Raw genomic sequence first — 19,751 nt, 5'->3', positions numbered from 1 at the left:
GACAGGTAGGATTTTACTGAGTTGACTATATAAATATACTAGCTTTTATCAAATGAAGTTAGGTGCGACGACGAGCGTTAGCGAGGAGGAGTGTTAGGTAGAATTGCGACCAACAACGCACGAGCCGAGCGAGCGAAGCGAGCGTGCCGCGGTAGCGGCCGGCGAAGTGCCAGAACCGAACTGCTAGCATCGTGACTTGGTTTGTTTAAACTCCAATGTAAAATAAATACAAATGATGGTCAAAAATACCTTTATTACTTGCGTGATACGTTTGAAACTTGTGAGGGTACATAAAAAAATCATAGAGAATGCGCGGTCAGCACGGCGTGTAAAAATGCCAATAAGGCCATAGTGTAATCCACATATATTCACGGTATTGAATGCCAGTCCCCATGCGAAACGAAAAGATGCGAAAAGTTGATATGCGCACTGAATAATAGTTCAACCGTTACAAAAGCGAAAGGTTGTTCGACCAAATGTGCAAAATGTGTAGTGATTAATAGGCTTAACGAATTTCTGTAAATAGTTGTACGGCTTACTGACTCATATGCCAAGTAAATAGTCTGCTAAAGGTTGAGTTACGAAACGTTAGTCTGCGAAACAATACATCTGCGTACAAATTCATCGGCGTACCGTTACTCGGCGAAACGTTGTCTGCCAATCAATAATCTGCCTAAAAATAGTCGGCGAATCATTAGGTAACCGTCAAAAATATATATATTTGAGTCAGTCAAGTTCTCAAAACCAAGATCAAGATCTTGTTATTCTGTCTCGTGACCCAAGGGACAGCAGTCATACACTTGCTTAGAAAAATGTTTGTAATGTATACTACAGCATGCTTGGGAGATGAGCCATGAAAGAATATGCTACTGTCCTTAAAAAACCTAATTACATAGTCCGTCAGTAAAGTAATAAAGATCATCGGATTTTTTTTTGTCTAGTGAACAAAAAATTACGAAGATCTAGCTCTTTAATGTTCCGAATGACGAGCCTCCACTCCCGTACTTTGACGCACTTCTTTTTGTGTAATTTCTGTTCAATAAGGTATTTGTAATAAGTAAGTTTGTACTAAGTGACCTCAGTATCGTCTCCCAACAGGTGGGTCTTAAGATGAACATGGACAAGACTAAAATCATGTCAAATGTCCATGTCACACCCGTGCCGGTTATCGTTGGGAACGATGCACTCGAAGTTGTTGACCACTATGTTTACCTTGGACAAGTTGTCCAGTTGGGTAGTCCAACTTCGACAAAGAGGTCGCCCGAAGAATCCAACTCGGATGGGCAGCGTTCGGGAAACTTCGTGATGTCTTCTCGTCCAATATTCCGCAGTGCCTGAAGACTAGAGTCTTCGACCAGTGTGTGTTTCCAGTGATGACTTATGGCGCTGAGACGTGGTCCTTGACTGTTGGCCTCTTAGAGAGGCTCAGAGTCACGCAACGAGCTATGGAGAGACCTATGCTTGGAGTTTCTTTGCGCGATAGAATCCGGAATACGGAAATTCGTCGAAGAACTAAAGTCACTGACATAGCTGGAAAAATATGCAAATTGAAGTGGCAATGGGCACGCCACATCGCTCGAAGAACAGATAACCGACGACGAAGCGTTGGCAGGCCTCCCACCAGGTGGACTGACGACATCGTGAGAGTGGCGGGAAACCGGTGGATGCAAGTGGCGAGTTATCGTTCATTGTGGCGTTCTAAGGGGGAGGCCTTTGTCCAGCAGTGGACGTCTTCCGGCTGATGATGATGATGATGATGAATAAGTAAGTTGTAAAAAATAGTTTATTAAATAATATAGCGACACTGTTTGGCGAAGAGAAAAATTAATTCGGTCGAAAATTGGATTTACTTATAGCGAAAACGCTTTTCTCTATGCAGCAAGTATGGCTCTCTTCAAATCCTCTAAACCTCTTCAAATCATACTCAGTCATAATCATAATTTGCATGTAGTTTCATTAATATATATAATATTACAACAAGTGTATTGTATAGGTACAAGTTTGTAATTAGAAATTAGGTAATAAGAGTAATTATGGTGTGCATAAATGCTGTGTATCTATAATTGTAATCGTAATCGTCTTGTAGACATTCTCATGTAATTCTTGTAAGATTTAAGTTGTGCTGTTGTTTACAATATGTAATTGTACCTAACTAATAAATAAATACATTTAATAAGTGACCCAGAAGACATTTCCATGGCAACGAGCTGCACTTAGAATTTGATTGACCCAGTTATACATAGTAGAATAGAATAGAAATAACTTTATTCATCCACAACACAGAATGGCATAACAAGATTCAAAAATATACATACCTATATCATTCATTAAAGGTAAAATACAAAGTTAATTTACTTAATTACCAAAAAACTATTGATACTTTACAAATCAAAATGTTTGGAAGAAAAGAAGAGAAAGTAGTATTTAATGAGAAATTATATGAAATTAATTGAGATGTATATATGCAGCATGCACATACCCACACACGCCCACACATATGTATACGAGTGTGTGTACGTACATACTGACATAAACCTATATATACATGTAAACATATACAACGAGCAGGCCATGTGCTGTTGAAAGAAAGGGCGCCGACTCAGCAATAATGCTCCGGAGACCGCAGCGCTGATATTCTACCAGAACCAGTACAGAAGAGATCTATGAAGATGGTGGGTGTAAAAAAAAACCGCGGTCATTGGTCGTATTAAATTACATTATAATTATATTAACGATGAGAATGATGTAAGTATACAACTTTGGTCTAATCTGCACTTTTCATGAGATAGATCGACATAGCCCGAAGAATTGCGAAACTAAAGTGGCAGTGGGCGGGGCAAATTGCTCGCAGGACTGATGGCCGAAGGGGTCGGAAGGTTCTCGAATGGCGTCCGCGGACCGGGAGACGAGCTGTCGGTAGACCTCCAACAAGATGGAGCGACGACTTGGTTAAGATCGCGGGATCGCGGTGGATGCGGAAAGCACAAAACCGGTCTGAATGGAGAGCCTTGGGGGAGGCCTATGTCCAGCAGTGGACGTCTTTCGGCTGACATGATGATGAGATAGATCCGTTTCATGTATGAAAAAATATACCATGTAGGTATTCTACGCGATGACACTGTAGATATTTATTAACTAATTAACACTTAGATTCTTTATAACCTCGGCTGCAGTTACATACATACCGAGTGTGGCCTGTAATACGAGCAAAAAATTAAAACATAGATCATACTCGTCAAACTGAACAACATTAGTTCAGCGACTTTTAAAAATAACTAGTTTTTTAATTTACACTTTTAACTTTATACGAAGAAGCAATGCAAAGCAAAATATTTTATGATTGTAGCGTGACAGGCGACGTCAGTTGGGTTTTAGGATGGCGTACATTGATAGCAGTATTTAATTTGTATGAAAAAAGGAAAATTCAAAGACTCCATTATTTTTAAAAGTCGCTGAACTTAATGTTGTTCAGTTTGACGAGGACGATCTATGTTTTAATTTTTTGCTCATATTACAGGCCACACCCGGTATGATTCGAAAACAAGAACCACGTATCGATGCATTTAATTATACGGGGCACTGCCGTGCCCCCCAGATAGATGTTATTGTTTATTGCAAGGTTTTATTTTTTTAGTACTCTGTTTGTATTTCAAATTTAATAAGATTTTTTTACCGAGGGAGCGGAAAGTGAGAAAAAGTAATAAATACCTAATAGTGGTTCTGTCTTTCACTAATATTATAAATGCGAAAGTTACTTTGTAGGTCTGTCTGTTATTTAATACTTCACGTTTAAACCACTGAACCGCTTTTGATATAGAGACAGCTCCAGACCTTGTAAAAGACATAGGATAGTTTTAAGTAATAATGTTTGTAATATTCGTTCCAATAATAGTAATAATTAATAAAATCTGCTCATTGACATTTCGCATAGGGGAAAAATGCTCAAATTTAAGATCTTATTCATTTATTAACAAAAATTGCACTAATTACAACACATAGTTAACTCCACACCCACAACCACCGCAACCGCAGCCGCAGCCACAACCAAATTGCAAACTTGGTTGCGCAATTTGCAATGCCGGTTGCGCGATTTGCAATGCTGGTTGCGCGATTTGCAATGTTGGTTGGGCGAATTGCAAAGCCGGTTGCGCTACCCCAAGATTGACAAGATCGGGGCAAGGCAAAGTGTTGGACAGTAGGTTACTGACAATGAGTAGTTGCAGAGCATTTGCTAGGTTATTTGCTACGGAACCATCCTGTAACAAAGGTTTAAATAGTTAAAACATATAGTGTGTGTGTGTGTGTGTGTCCACTCCGATTGTTTTAGGGTTCCATTAGAAACCTTTCATCCTTTTTTTCAGAAACGCGTAGAGGTATCAAGCTGAAATTATATAATATCAAATACTCAGGTCTGTTACTCTTTGAAGCAGTGAAAATATAAAACTTGACGTCAACGAAATCTAAAGTTAGAGCTTAAAAAAATAAGTTTAATTGGAAAACTTCTCGTACTTCTAGTTATTCAAGGAACTTGAAATTTGGCTTGAAGGTTTTTTATGACTTTCTGTCTATGTTAGTACAAGTAACCTTTTAAAATTAACCTGTGATACCTACAACGTTTTGCTGTTCTTTTGTAATTGCATTCATGTTTTGGTTAAATTATACTACTCTTATAGCGCCTGAAAGGGTTATTGTTATTCGGTCGATCCACTTTTGCAGTGTTTTTAATATTTGTGTCTTGATCTCAGATTATGTATATATCTAAGGATATTTTTGAAAGGAGAAATGTTAACTTAATTATCTAGTTATAATTACCTGAATGATAGTTGTTCCCTGGGCTGTAGGGACTGCATACTGACTGATATAGTCAACTCCACATTGAACTGGGGTTAAATAACTCTGCTGGGCAATGATACCCGGCTGGGCAATGATATTCGGCTGGGCAATGATGCCCGGCTGGCCAATGACGTTGGACTGGGTGATTACGCCTGGCTGGTTGACCAGCACAGGGTTTTGGACGCATGTTTCTGTCACAACCTGGTTCGCACAGGGACAATTAAGAGTTTGTGTGTATGCACTCTGAAACAAAATTAAAAAATATATTGATCCGAAATATTATAACAGTTGTTTGGGTTAGATTGAGTGAACACTCGCTTTAAAGATTTTCTTACTGAAATGTATGTTTTATGATAGTTAAAAAATACAGTAAGAATAAAAAATATTCGTGGCAACATTAAAAAAAAAGTGTGTGTCACGAAATGGTCAAAGTAAAATGCTGGTTTTGCGAAAAGCGCACAGCCTAAACTGGAGGTAGAATAAATAAGTATCATGGTGACACCAATTGACCTAGTCCAAAACTAAGCCAAGTTTGTACTATGGGTACTAGGCAACGGATAAACATACTTATATATATAAATACATACTTAGATACGTATTAAACGTCCAAGACCCGAATACAAACATTCGTGTTCATAGAAATATCTGCCCCGACCTCAAGCTTCACAGTCAGGTTCTCTAACCAGGTGGCGGTCGATCGGATTATTGAAATTTGGCCGATACATACATTTCTTGAGTATATTAGAGGTGCATTAAAAAGATAATTTATTGAATTGCCGTGAGATAACTAGAATATATTTTATTTTGTATTTTAAGATTCTAACATTAAAGGCTTTCTGATATAATAAATACCTGTAAACAAAAAGCTAGGATACAAGCCAAGAGCACCAAACGGTAATCCATATTAATTACAAAAGATATTAAAAGAAATAAGTAAAATAGCTACAGTTATGTTAACTTAATAATAGCTTTAGTATGTTAGTAGTATTATTTATATATTTTACGAATATGCAATTTTAATGAAATACTGACATAGTTGCTTAAAAATATTTACTATCGACTCGAATGCGATAGCTCACATTTAAGGCAACGTTTTATCATTTGCATCACTAGAATTGTTTTGTGTAATTAAGTTTTTAATTATCAAAAATAGCAAATGGATTCTATTATTTCGAAATTTCGATTGCTATTGTGTAAGAAAACATGGTGCCATGTCGCAACAAGATGGCGTGCCGTTGTTTGATTTCAAAACATCATGAACTAATATTACTTGTGAATTCAATTCCTAAGTGTCCACGAAGACGGTATGTTGAAATAATAAACACGTTTTAATTGGTAATAATAGTGTGACATTCATACAAATTCCGTAGTTACGGATTTTGTTGTCGAAAAGTTTTTTTTTCAAATCCATAGACTTCCAATTGCTTCGGTTGGAGGCGGTCTGCGTTCACCGTAAACCCGTGGCTTTAACCAGGGGTCATCCATCCATCTCGTTGGTGGACCTCTTACGCTGCGCTTGCCGATCCGTTTCTCCATTCGATATTTTTTTAGCTCCAAAGGCCATCTGTACACTAATGGGCCAACTATTCAATTTTAAGTTTTGATCGTCGCACTCGTACAGTACCTAGAGCTGAATTAGACTAATTTAATAAATCAGGACTCTGCGAAGGTCCATTATCAAGGGACTAAAACAATTTACTTTGCTATTAAAGGGTTTTTAAAGTCACGGGAGAGCAAAATAATTGTTTAAGTTCACTCAATTAGAGTTGTTAATTTTTCGAATGTAGGTATGCAGATTCAAAAACCATTTCTAGGAATAAGATTTTTGAATAATTGGGAGAATTATTCATCTTAGTTAACAGGTACTCTCTCGTCGGTGTAACCGATTAGGTGGTTAGGTACTATTGACTTTACAGACAGGGTCGTAAGTCAAAGTCAAAGTCAAAGTCAAAATATCTTTATTCAATTTAGGCTATAACAAGCACTTATGAATGTCAAAATAAATCTACCACCGGTTCGGAAAAAACTGTTGAGAATAATCCGGCAAGCAACTCAAAAGTATACCTACTAATAACACATTACTAAAATGTGGCACATTGGTTCCTACAATAGATATGGCCTATCCCGTAGATAGCCCACTCGGATAATTTATATAAAGTTACTCGGGAGGTGTATTATCATCATCATCATCATCAGCCAGAAGACGTCCACTGCTGAACAAAGGCCTCCCCCTTAGAACGCCACAATGAACGACAACTCGCCACTTGCATCCACCAGTTTCCCGCAACTCTCACGATGTCGTCAGTCTACCTGGTGGGAGGCCTGCCAACGCTTCGTCTTCCGGTTCATGGTCGCCACTCGAGGACTTTTCTCCCCCAACGGTTATCTGTTCTTCGAGCGATGTGGCCCGCCCATTGCCACTTCAACTTGCATATTTTTCCAGCTATGTCGGTTACTTTAGTTATTCGACGAATAGGTGTATTATATGATGACATAATTATTAGCAATCACCACTTATTATTATGTCACTGTAATTCGATAAAGTTTGCAATGATTACCTGTTTATTTTGAATTAAAGGTTACTTTAATATAGATAAGCTTATTTATTAAATATATGTAATTTGGGATTTTCCGCCATTGGCACGTTATTCTGTTCAGGATGGGGGTGCCTGTTTTTAAAACAGTCTTTATATTTATCCAAATTTATCAGGTAAGACACTATAATTTCAAAGTACCTATTTATCTCAAATGATAACAAAACGGATAAATCACGTCTGAAATCGAGTTTATCTCGACATGTTTCGGTCGTGTTTTGTCATCGGTTAGTGTGGATGTGCCTTTATAAGATGTTGTTAGTGTTGTGTGCTACGGGTGACACTATTTACCGGCCGTACAATACCGACATGGAAATACCGACATGATATTTCGTGTACACGGCCGTAGAAACTCTTGTCAGTTTGAGACACCTGCAGTTTGTATACACGAAATATCGGGTCGATATTTCTATGTCGATATTATCCGTGTGGTGTCGGGTTAGAATTACACCTCTCCATTTCTTCCGTGGATGTCGTAAGAGGCGACTGAGGATATAGGTTAAGGTATACCGTAGGCGACAGGCTAGCAACGTTAAAACCTAAAATTGCTAAAAGTGGCTCGGAAGAGGTAACGTTTCGTGTGCTCTGCCTACCCCATTTGGGAATACAGGCGTAATGTTTGTCCGTGCCGGTAAATATCGTCACCCGTGTGCTACCCTATTTTTGTCAATTATAACAAAAATGACGATGACAACGCGGGTAGTTGTGCCGGTATTAGTTTCGTAGGGTAGTCGCGCGAGCAGGGAGGTTGTGCGCAGTGCGCGTATTGCAGCAGCCGCTGAGTCGCGTTGCTCCCAGAAGAAGGGTTACGGATGAGCCCGAAACATGCCAAACTAAACTCGGTTTCAGACGTGACGAACGAAGTGCTAAATTCGAACTTCGTATCTTGCTGTCCCTCGGTACGATACGACGGTATGATACGAACTACTTCGATTTTTGAATTTAGTAGTAGATAAGCTGAAATGGAGACGCTTGGCGCTCGCTCGATCATACGTAGAGCGCATAGAAATTACGAATTGCTTAATAATGCGTGTCAACTTAGAACTTAAAGAATGAATGAGGAACATTGTGTTTATTCTTCTTGTTCCCCGTACATACCCATCTTACATAAACAGTACTAATAGGAGCCAAATTAGTTCCTTAAATTAATTAGGTCCTGGCGCTGCGCTTTGCTCGCACAGCTCGAGCATTGTGATCGCAATTGTAACCAAATTGATAGTACTCGTAAAAGTGACCAATTCCACTACCGAAGTTTCCTTATGTTAAAAAATATTTAGCCCCTTCGAGTGATGGTTATGTAAGATGGATGTATGAATGAACACTACGTTTATTTTTCTTTTCTTTCAAATTACAGATACTAACAACCAGTTTCGTCAGTGGATTACCGTTTACAAGTATATCATCGATAGCATCACTGAAATCATCTGCTGAAAGCTTGTCAAACGAAGATTCATTGCCAATATCACCAGCTATTGTAAACTTAATTCCATCTAGTTCAGAAATAACTTGTTCGACGTCGTCTTTAGTTCAATCGTCACCGGGAAATTTTAAGCTAATAATTTCATCACCATACATTCTCAACGGTGATTTATCATCAGATCATTCTTCAGCAAGCAGTAACAGTGCTTTGAATAGTGATGAAGTATTTTACGAGTCACGAGGTATACCTAAAACAAAGTTAGTATTGTCACGTATGGCTCAAACAGATAATTTAACATCTGCAGAAAGTCTTAAATCATCATTAGGTGATGCACCCTTACATTCAAGTTTAAATGTTGTGGCATCGTCAGGTTTACCTACTTTTAATGTAGAATCAAATTTTGTAACTCCTCCGAATGTAGACCTAGATTTTAATTTAGCTAATTTTAAGAGAGAAGTAAGAAACACTAAACTAGTATCATTACGACCAATAACCGAACGAGTTTCTTCAAATTCTGAAGCATCAAGTCATGATTTGAATTCCTTTAATAATTCACCTTTTCAATCTTCCAAAACATTTTCATTATCTCCATCAGGACTTCTGTGTAATCCAATTAGATCATCATGCCTTAAATTGCCTATTAACTTGACGAAATCACCACCACTCAGCTGCTCTGATAGTAATTTAGAGTCAAATAAATCACCAACAGATTTCTTAGAAACAAATAGTCTTTCATCATCAATATCTAATATTCGACCAATTTTAAACGAAAACTGTTTGAATTCCTTTCAAACAGGATTATTTTTTCCACAAAAAGCTTCATCTCAAGTAATTAATATTGATAATCAATTACCATTATTTTCCAATAACACTAACCCTTTGTCTACATTAAATTACCCTTTAATTCAAAGTAATATAATCAGTAATTCTGCAATACAATCGAGTAATCAATTCAAAAATAAATACTTTATTTTACAAGATTCTTTCTCAACTCATTTAGGTAATGATAAGTCTATAAAATCATTTCAAAATATAGGTCCTTCAAGTAAATCTTCTGTTACGGGATCACAAAATACGGGTATATTAGATCCTAAACCAATTACAGCACAGTTTCCTCAAAATACATTTATTTTCCAAGAAATACCTCAAACAGATTCATCAACTGTTTCACCAAATCAAGTTTCTCAAGTAAACAACAATTTTATTAATTCTCAAGACGCAGTCAATACTATAAATGATATTGTCCCTTCATCTTTTAAAACAAGTCCACAAACTTCTTTACGTAAGCAAAACAATAATCAAGGATGCCCCCAATTGGAAACTGTTACACTTAATAATAATATAATTACAGTACCAAATGATAAAAGCATTTACCCGTCAAGCAATTTTAATTTTATTGGTCAAAATAACAACGGTAAAAATAATCCTGAAATTAGTTTTAATAGAGATGACCAATTAGAAAGACTGAAAAACAGTATTAATGCTTACAACAATTTAAAAACAGTGCCTTCACTGGGTCAAAATAGTAACCAAGGCTGCCCTCAGTTGTATTCAATTCCATTTAATAAAGGTACCCTGTTAAGTAATAAAATTAGTAAAGATAATAACAATAATGTCGTTGACTCTGTACAAGGACAAAATTCCAATATTTTTATACAAAATTCGAACATCCGACAAATGCCTCAAACAGTCAACAATCAGAATTTAAATATTGCTTTGAACAAGTTAAATTACATTAAGGCTTTATCTCAAAATCCAAACAACCAAGGTTGTCCTCAACTTCTTTCAATTCAACCACGTACAAATATTATTGCTTCACAAAATAATTTAGCCAAAGACAAAAATTCTATTAACAATGAGGATAATGAAAACTCAAACATCCAAATCAGCAATGATAACCTTGTTCCTCAAGTAATACCAACAACTTATATTGATAATTCAATCCCACATAAGATTGGTAATATTGCAACATTCACTCTCAATAACAATAAAATACATACTCTCAATGCTCAACCTGTAAGTAATCTGGAAAATACACAATTAAAAACTACCAACAATATTAATAATAATAATTTTATTTTTCAAATTCCAAAATCTCAAATTGACAACAGCATTCCTTCACAAAAAAATGATTTTACTTGTCAACCTTTAAGTAATAATATCATAAAAATACCAAATTCAGCTATAAAATTGTCAGACTCTAATTTAAAGACTGTTTCACCGCCACTAACACTTAAAACACCTTCAAACTTATTATCATCCGAAAACGCACCTAACAATAACGTACAATCAATAAAATTAGTACCTTCAGTGCAAAATGTTGGCTCAGGCCAAGGATCTAATAACGTGTTAGCATTACAAGATCTTTCTTCAAAGCCCCAAGGGCCTACTAATTTTAATCCATTTTCTTACATTCCTCTGGAAGGTAACACGGGAACGCTAAATAATATTCCATTAAGTTCAATTAATTCAGCATCTCCTTGTATATATAACGTAGTACCTTCAGTTCCTACAGTTTCTTTACTAAATTTAACACCATCTGTACCTAAAATACCTCAAACTTCATTTTCTAATACGGAATCGTCTGCCATAATACCTTCAGCTATCAATCATAATCCATATAGCAATAACAATCTCCAAAATCTATTAACTTTATTAAAATGTAATAACAATAATCTAGTTGCACCGAATAATGGGTTGAGTACAAACAATTCACCGGTTTCTTCTTTTAAGCCAATTCAATCGTTGCCTCAGGTTTCCTTTGTAAATAGCGTACCTTCACCAATTAGTATTTCACCAATCACGATTTCTTTATCTGACAACCAGAATGTTTTATCTAGTCTCTCAAACTTGCCAATCGTTTGCACATCGTCACTTACTCCATACACGTCATACCAACCAATCATTACTCCGTGTACTATAAACCCTATATTATCAGCTCTTTTGCCACAAGTCAGCCTCGGTTCGTCATCTTTATTTTCATCTTTGAATTCAATGGCATCTGCATTGACACAAAATATTATATCAACAGTGATATCTAAAACATCACCATCATCTTCACCCTCAAACTTACCCCCAGTGAACACTTACACGCTTATTTCAGAATGTAAGCCCGATGATTCTGTATGCCTAGACATATCTGAGTCTCTAGCGCCTTATTTAGTATCTACATCTTCAAGTTCGCCCCGTTTATCGCTTCCCAAAATACCAATAGCATGCAATGAATATCTGCCTCCTTTATCAAACTCACAAATAATACCTATCAATTCTGAAATATTTTACTCATGCGTTGAACCGGATTCTTACGATACCTTCACACCTTCCTATATGATGCCATCTGTTTCGGATGCTACAGTATATATTTTGCCATCATTCTAATTAGGTATAGCATATTATAGCCCAAGTTTATGTTAGGCTGGCATTAGTTGGTCTCTATCTGACTTTCTCTCATTTATTGCCTCCACCAGAAACAGGTATAAGACTTGCATATTATTAAACAAATTTGTAGGTAACTGTTTTAAGTAAAATTCGTTTTTTTTTCGAAATCAGTGATTTTATTAATGAGTTAAATTAAAAAACCAGTATTCAAATTGAAACTCTTGTAGTTTAAACACCACAATAATATCTTGATATTCTACTACGTGTACAAATGTTTAGTCTATGCAGCAATTTCATGTATTTATAGTATAATTTGTACCTAAGACAGCAGGTTTATTGTATAAGCGTAGGTAGGCGGGTTTTGCATGAAGACATTAGGTCGCATAGATAAGTCTTGTAGAATAAATAAAAAAATACTTTCTTTCTTTTTTACATTCGCACTTGGAAAAACATAAATAAATAAAAATCACCAACATGTTTGCCTTTACAATGTTTGCCTTGGTTTGCTGTACTGTTTTTATGTTATTTATTTTTAAGCTGTAAATTATAACACAATCATGACTGAAATAAAAATAATACAAACATAGACTATCTTTTTTTCTACCAAACGCCCATAACCTAACCTAACTTAATCTAACCCTCCTGCCCAACAGTAGCGTTCTAGGTGATACTTATAAATATAGATTTTTAGGCTTAGAACATTTAAGTTAAATCATTTACTGAAGGAGGAGGTATTTTTCGGAGGTCCATATCAATGAACTGCAAACAATTAACTTGCTCATCCTTTACCTTAAAGTCTTACCCCCTTATTCATAAAACTTAACAAGCCTATGTTAACTAACAAATGCTTTGTCCCTTTCTAACAAATACAAATGTCGAAGTGACAGACAAGGACAAACGAATTTTAGCGGCATTTTAACTAAAATAGGTTTGATTGTCGTTTATGAATAAGGGGGTTAGTACCGTATAGTCATAAAATCTGTTTCAGTTCATTTATGTCACTTTTAGTTTTATTTATCTTTGCGTTTGTACTAGCGTATTTGTTATTTTTTTGGGCCCCAGACATTTACTTGTAGCGGAGAGCAAAATCGCGAGAGTGAGCCGCGCCTGGTGTTACGCTAATGGTGTACCTACGCAGAAGACGATGATGCCCGTCATCTGGATTTTCCCTTAGTAGCCTTCTACGACACTCAACGCGATGATTGGAGGGGGAGCTAATTATGTCCGGACTCCGGGCACCCCACGGAATCTTATTTTAAAACCGAGCACGGCATGGATACCTAATGTGCTAAAATGAATATAATTTCTTAGAAAGTACCCCATTACGATAACAAATGCCTGGAGCAATACATTAGCAAAATATCAGACGAAAATATTTACCTTTTACATAAGAAAAATCTCTTTCATTTTCTTTTTATATTAAGAGCGTCTTGTTCAAATATCTTATTATATTTTAGTGAACATGTTTGAGACTTTAGTATTGTACTAATCATCTTGCAGAGAAAAAATAGCAATCTCATTAGTTGAAACTCCGTTTAGTTGAGCCGAAAAGTATGGGATTGTTAAACTTAAATCAGGTTTAACTCTTAAAAAGATCGTGGTAACCAAGTGGTTTGACCTAAACAGTTAAGTATACAAAATTTATTTGTAAGATTTTTAGACGAATAAATACAAAGAAAAATCTGTCTAACACGCCCAAGATAGGGTTCCGTAGCCATTACGAAAAAGTCAAGTAATATTATTTTAAAGATTTCGTATTGTGTACGGAATCTTCTTAGTTTAGGTATATATAACTTATATATTATATTTACTCTTAACCCTTTTCCAGGCATAGTGCATATAGCGACCACATAAATGTGCATAAATATTCGACCTTACTAATTTCATACAATATGGTACAAAATCACTTGAATTCATTTAATCCCTCAAAGGTGAACAACATAAAACTATAATTAATTTTGTGCTAGCGTAAATTCGCGAGGCCTAGAAAAGGGTTAAACTACTACTAATTCTCAAGAAATCTTAGCCGTTATGATTTTCCTTGTAAATTTGATATAAGTAGTACGTACTACCATCCTGAATTTTTAGGTTTTAATGAAAATTTACACTAAACGCTCGATTTTAATGAAAATTTACACTAAACGCTCGATTTTAAAGAAAATTTACACTAAATATGAATATTTCGATTTTGATTTGTGGTGTGCAGTAAAGAATATTTGTATTTCGCAAACAGATCACTGAATCGAAACGTCTTGGGGTCTTAATCACCCCCACTTTACGTCTACTGGATGTACCATTTTTTTTGTTTTTTTTTTTTATTTTACCACTATCGGCGTGTCTGATATGTATATTCATGCCAAATTATAGATTTCTAGTACTAATTGTCTCTGAGCTTAGCCGCGGACGGAGAGACAGACAGAGACGGACAGACATGGCGAAACTATAAGGGTAGTTGACTACGGAGCTCTAAAAAAAATCTTGTGATACTCATTATCTCTAGGCAAATTTGATGTTTTGACTCAGTAATTAAAAAGTTCAAACTGTCTATTCAATACAATTCAATATATTTATTGATTGATTATGATCTTTACATAGATGATAATTATAAATTTAGTTCACACTTCACAGCAAAACATGTCCTGCCTTGGAGAGGCGTACAGTATTTCTAAGGATAAAAAATATCCTTGGGCACTTTGGATAAGTGCAAATGACAAACAATACCTAGAACTAAGTTTTTTGAAACTTAATTTTATTTGACTCTTATTTAATATAAACTTCACAAAACCACGTAGAAAACAGACATATTCTTTGAATCATTTTATTACCAGATTTCTTTAAGATTTCGAATTGATTTCGCAACAACCACAGCACTGTCACCATCAGGCATCTGAATACGCTCCTCTGTAATCGCCTCTTCTGGTAAGTAGTACGTAATAACCGGAGACGAACCAGCTTCTTCCTCATCTTGGCCATATTTCACCACTTTTGAATGCCCAAACAAAGTTTCAACACTGGTTTTTCCTTTCTTATCCTTAGAAAAGACTTTGACTGGCTGCAAATCGTTTTCTTGTGTTCTTTTACACGAGTAAACTGAAGCCTTGTTTTTATCTGCAACAAATTTGTCATCAGTTTCTTCAGAAGCATAGTATTTATTGATTTGCTTAGTTTCAAAATCTGGTAGCTCCAAAGAAGGGGGAGTACGGAATTGTATTTCAACACTTTCATTTGTTGATTCTTCTGAATTTTCATTACTATCTTCGATAGGAATTGTTAAAGAGTATTCTATACTTTTGTCATCCATTTTATAATTTTCATTTACTGCATTGATTTGGTCATGAGAATATTTATTTGAACCCACGTACCTTTGCCCGTATTTTCTTTCTCCAGCTACGCCATTTCTATCAGTTGTGTAATGATACTTTTCTAGTTCTTCGTCGCTTGCTATAAATGCAATATTGTCACCTCGAAAATCTGGATAGTAATCTACACCATTATCATAGACCGTTGGAACTTTATCTTCTTTACCTAATTCGGGAAATGTTTCGACCAGTTTGTTATAATTCGTAGTCGTAGTTTCAATCTCATTTAGTTTAACGAATTTATCTTTGATCTGTTCTAATTTATCGATCAAAGTTTTCGGAGTTGTCGTTTGCGTTTCTGAACTCTTTTTAGGCACATTTTCTTGCACTGTTTTTTCTGTAGTTGTTGATATTTTTTCAGTTGTGAACGTTTCAGTTTCTACATTGACAACAGTTGGGTTAATTTCAACTATTTTATCACAAGTGTCACATGATTCTTTGTTTCCTTGTATATCTTTTTCTTTATTTTTATTTCTTCGTCCAGACCGACTTTGTTTTGGTCGCCTTTGTCTTCTGTCTTTTTGTCTTCTATAACTCTCTGTTCTACTTCGTGCTTGGTTATTCGGATTAAACAATTGAGGATATTGATTTAAAGTTTCTGCATTTTGTACCTGTCTTTTAAGGTTCATAAGCAAACTCCAAGCGATATGTTCAGGTATGGCTGGGTTATTTTTACAAAAGTCTTTAATAATTGTTTCTTCGAAAGTTTTCACCTTATTAGGGTTTTTCTGTGTTGCTCCGACTGGTTTATTTTCTATATTAGCAATATGTGGACTCGCTGTATTTCCAATTAAGAGTTGATATTTGTCATAGTTTAGAAATTTTGATATAGAAGTATCACTTGCTTTCGAAATACCTAGTTTTTCATACGGATACGGACCATTTTCAACATCATATTCCTCATTTCTCTGCCTCACATGTTTTCCAGACCTAACGTTATTTCGAACGCTATTGTTCATTTCTTCAAACTTTTGAACATAACCAAGTAATTTATCATTATCATCTAATTCAGAATCTTCATCATCATTTATTGGCTTTTGATTCCTTCTACGACCATTTCTTCCCCTTGTTCTAACAACTTCATCATTAATTTTCGTTTCATTTGTTTTAAAATACTCTGGCGGTATTATAATATAATTATTAATTATATTCGGCACAACTTCAGTTTTTGGTTTAGGTGCACAATGATCACATGCTTTGGGATTTGGGTTTAGCATCTTTTGCAACTGAGGGCCTAGGATCTGGCTTAGCACCATTTGGTTCAAAACTTCCTGATTTGCCGGTTGGTTGATATTTTGAACTGGCTGGTTACAAGGACAAGGTGGCTGGCGTGCCAATATTGATAGTGGCAATATGCTACGTTGGTTATTTTGGCACGGTTGGCACGATGCCTGTCGGATTTGATTTGGCAATGTAGAGAAGGTTGGTTGACAGGTTGAACAAGTTTTTGGCAGACATGTTTGGCATGTTGGTGATGGGCTTATTTGTGGTAGACATGTCTGTGTTGGGCATGGTTGAGATAATACTGTTTGAGTGGGACATGTTTGTGATGGACATGTCTGTGTCAATTGTATTGGTATCCTTTGGTAGACTGGGTTTGCTGCAACCTGTAAAATATATGTCATATAGATATATGTATGTATGTAAACTCCTTATTGCAAATAAAAATAAAAAATATAGAAATACAGGTACACAGGGAGAATTACAAAGGCGAACTTATCCCTAAACAAGGGTATATTTATATTTTCAAAAATTGCAATTTGGTTCAAGCTGTTTGTTGACTTTTTTCTATTTTATTTTCAACAGATAGGTAAATTTTAAGTCTAACTTTAAGGAGAACATGAGATTTAAGAAAACTTTTCTAAATTTGTTTCTGTTGCCCTGTTAACGGTACGGTACGGTACGGAATGGTATTACAAAGATTAACTACGAGGATATTTCTTTCTGGAATTTGCCTTTACATCTGTTTTTCAATGTAATTGGTTATTATTATGTATTTTATGTACATGCACGCACACAAATAACCTACATCTGCGAGTGCTGGTCGTTATTCTATTAGTTACCAGGGTGTCAACTATTGGGCAAACGCGTGTCGAACTCTAGGACATTTACCTTATCCGAGATGAAGTTGATTAAAAACTTGATGTCCAACAAAATCACACCTCTAAAACAGCACTGACGTATATGATAATGACAAACTTGAAGTGCGTGAAAGTTCGGAAGTAGCGGTCTGCACCCATACTTGCAAGGAAATACCTGGTAACGTAAATACGCACCATCTCTATCGCATTTATCTTGCTGTCTCAAATAGCTGAAGCTGACTGAGCAAGCAAGTTAAATACAAACTTATTCGATAAAAAACGATGGAAAACATTTTTTACTAGATCTTTATATCAGTTCATCATCATCATCCCAGCCTATTTACGTCTCACTGCTGGGCTCAGAATGAGAGGGCTTGGGCCGTAGTTCCCACGCGATCCCAGTGCGGATTGGGAACTTCACATACACCATTGAATTACTTCACAGGTGTGTGCAGGTTTCCTCGCGATGTTTTCCTTCACCGTTTATATATCAGTTATTTTAGATTAATTTAAAAACACCTTATACATTATTATGTTAAATATTAAAAACGAACTCACCACCGTCACAGAAATACATAATAAATAAACCGTTGACATTTTAACTCATTGTTTGACAGTAAAATAAACTAAACTACATCTCCCAAACCTTTCGTAAACTTAATACGTGATATATATTACTATCTTACTTATTATACATCTGAGTTACATCATTCGTTTGTCTTGAATACTATCTCATCTTGATATGTCACGGTAGATTTCATAAAGTATTAAGATATATAATCTACCTTGTGCAAGCTCCGGGAGGATAGGTACCACCATCTTTACTAATTGAACGATTCATCCACTTTGGATGTCCAAAAAATAAAATAAAGCACTGTAAAACTAATGCAATACGTACGTTTCTGCGACTCCTGTATATTCATGGCAAAACCCACTTTTTTACTTCGGTATCTCTTCGTTTCCGATAAATTCATTTGTGCTAATTTCATTAGCCACAGTACCTAATCACGAGCCATAATCTTCATGCCATAATTCTTGAGTATTACCATAATCAAGTATGCACCATAATATAAGCATGATATTATACGCGATTATATTTCAAATTTAATAATTATTATGGCTTTTGATTTTTTGGCACATGATTTTTAGGTTAATTGAAAATATGAAATTTGTAGTTTATTTCAAAGCACCCTTGCACAGCCAAGTGAGTCAGTGAGTTTTTGGGTGGTTCGAATAGATACTTATTTTTGTACTTGAGAAAAATATCAAACGGAAACTTAACCAATATTTTGTGAACAGGTTGGATCCAGTAGTAAAAGGAGATGCTTCATTATTATTATTATTATATTATTATATTTAGCCTATAACTGTGTCCCACTGCTGGGCAAAGGCCTCTCCTCTTGACTTCCACATCTCCCTATCCAGAGCTATATTTGGCCACTCACTCAATTCCGCGTCCAGGTCATCTCGCCATCTCCGCCTCGGCCTGCCTTGCCGTCGGTGCCCGTCATGTGGTACCCACCATGTGGCTTAGTGCGCCCATCTTTGTGGGTGCATCCGGCAGACTGACATGACTGACATGACAGATTCATTATATTAATTATAATCAACAAATTAAATTTAGTGACGCTCGGCGATAGTTAAACATCCTGTACCTACTATGAGTTGTTTATTTAACTCCCACACCCGGCGGCCTGAGCGCCGATGAGCATCGCGCGGCCGGTGGGAGGTAGCTTGCACGTCGCCGTGCTCATTCTACCTACTAAATGTACAAAGGAAATAAATATGATATATAGATATATCGCTATCGTTGTTTTGTGTGTTTGTGGAGTCGCAGTGCAAGTTAAAACTTGTGTTAGTTTGTATGTACTGTCTTTGTTGTATGTATAGCATTCTTGTGTTTACAAATAAAGTTTTTTTTTTTTTTTACTTTACTTTTTACTTGACTGTACAGACCGTAATAGAAAAATCTTCCGCGGTGCGGATGTCACCATTACGACATAAAGAACATGCCGTATAAAAATATGTCACACCTTATATCTTTGAATGAGCAATTTATGTATGTTTATTAATTTAACTCTAACGA

General features: G+C 35.9%; 2 protein-coding genes and 2 long non-coding RNA genes across 5 annotated transcripts; 2 read left to right on the top strand and 2 right to left on the bottom strand.

Moving 5' to 3' along the window:
- The first annotated feature begins 706 nt into the window (after positions 1–706).
- LOC141443532 (uncharacterized) lies at positions 707–2,180 on the top strand. The gene is made up of 2 exons (XR_012453048.1): positions 707–1,061; positions 1,770–2,180. It is a non-coding gene; the product is annotated as an uncharacterized lncRNA (long non-coding RNA).
- Positions 2,181–3,947: 1,767 nt separating this feature from the next.
- LOC141443531 (uncharacterized) lies at positions 3,948–5,796 on the bottom strand. The gene is made up of 3 exons (XM_074108842.1): positions 5,686–5,796; positions 4,813–5,076; positions 3,948–4,256 (listed from the first exon to the last, which is right to left on the bottom strand). Exons 1-3 carry the CDS (start codon positions 5,734–5,736, stop codon positions 3,987–3,989), a joined length of 585 nt encoding a protein of 194 aa, XP_073964943.1. The 5' UTR covers positions 5,737–5,796; the 3' UTR covers positions 3,948–3,986.
- Positions 5,797–6,832: 1,036 nt separating this feature from the next.
- Positions 6,833–12,811, top strand: LOC141443376 (uncharacterized). The gene is made up of 2 exons (XR_012453020.1): positions 6,833–7,543; positions 8,782–12,811. It is a non-coding gene; the product is annotated as an uncharacterized lncRNA (long non-coding RNA).
- Positions 12,812–14,766: 1,955 nt separating this feature from the next.
- Positions 14,767–18,331, bottom strand: LOC141443375 (uncharacterized). Of its 2 annotated transcripts, XM_074108615.1 has the most exons (3): positions 18,224–18,331; positions 15,588–17,191; positions 15,245–15,333 (listed from the first exon to the last, which is right to left on the bottom strand). In XM_074108615.1, exons 1-3 carry the CDS (start codon positions 18,260–18,262, stop codon positions 15,330–15,332), a joined length of 1,647 nt encoding a protein of 548 aa, XP_073964716.1. In that variant the 5' UTR covers positions 18,263–18,331; the 3' UTR covers positions 15,245–15,329. The 2 variants fall into 2 exon arrangements, with proteins under 2 accessions (XP_073964715.1, XP_073964716.1); XM_074108614.1 differs by having other exon boundaries at positions 14,767–17,191.
- Between the last annotated feature and the right edge of the window lie 1,420 nt (positions 18,332–19,751).

Source organism: Choristoneura fumiferana, chromosome 27 (genome assembly GCF_025370935.1).
Source record: "Choristoneura fumiferana chromosome 27, NRCan_CFum_1, whole genome shotgun sequence".
Taxonomy (NCBI): domain Eukaryota; kingdom Metazoa; phylum Arthropoda; class Insecta; order Lepidoptera; family Tortricidae; genus Choristoneura; species Choristoneura fumiferana.
The sequence above is the reverse complement of the archived record's forward strand: the minus strand, read 5'-3'. Positions and strand labels throughout refer to the sequence as shown.

Coding starts and splice junctions, on each gene's coding strand:
- LOC141443531 (XM_074108842.1), bottom strand. CDS start 5,736: ATGGATTACCGTTTGGTGCTCTTGGCTTGTATCCTAGCTTTTTGTTTA. Junction 5,077..5,685: donor TCCTAGCTTTTTGTTTACAG/GTATTTATTATA, acceptor ATTTTGTTTCAG/AGTGCATACACACAAACTCT. Junction 4,257..4,812: donor AGGGAACAACTATCATTCAG/GTAATTATAACT, acceptor CCTTTGTTACAG/GATGGTTCCGTAGCAAATAA.
- LOC141443375 (XM_074108614.1), bottom strand. CDS start 18,262: ATGTCAACGGTTTATTTATTATGTATTTCTGTGACGGTG. Junction 17,192..18,223: donor TATGTATTTCTGTGACGGTG/GTGAGTTCGTTT, acceptor TATATTTTACAG/GTTGCAGCAAACCCAGTCTA.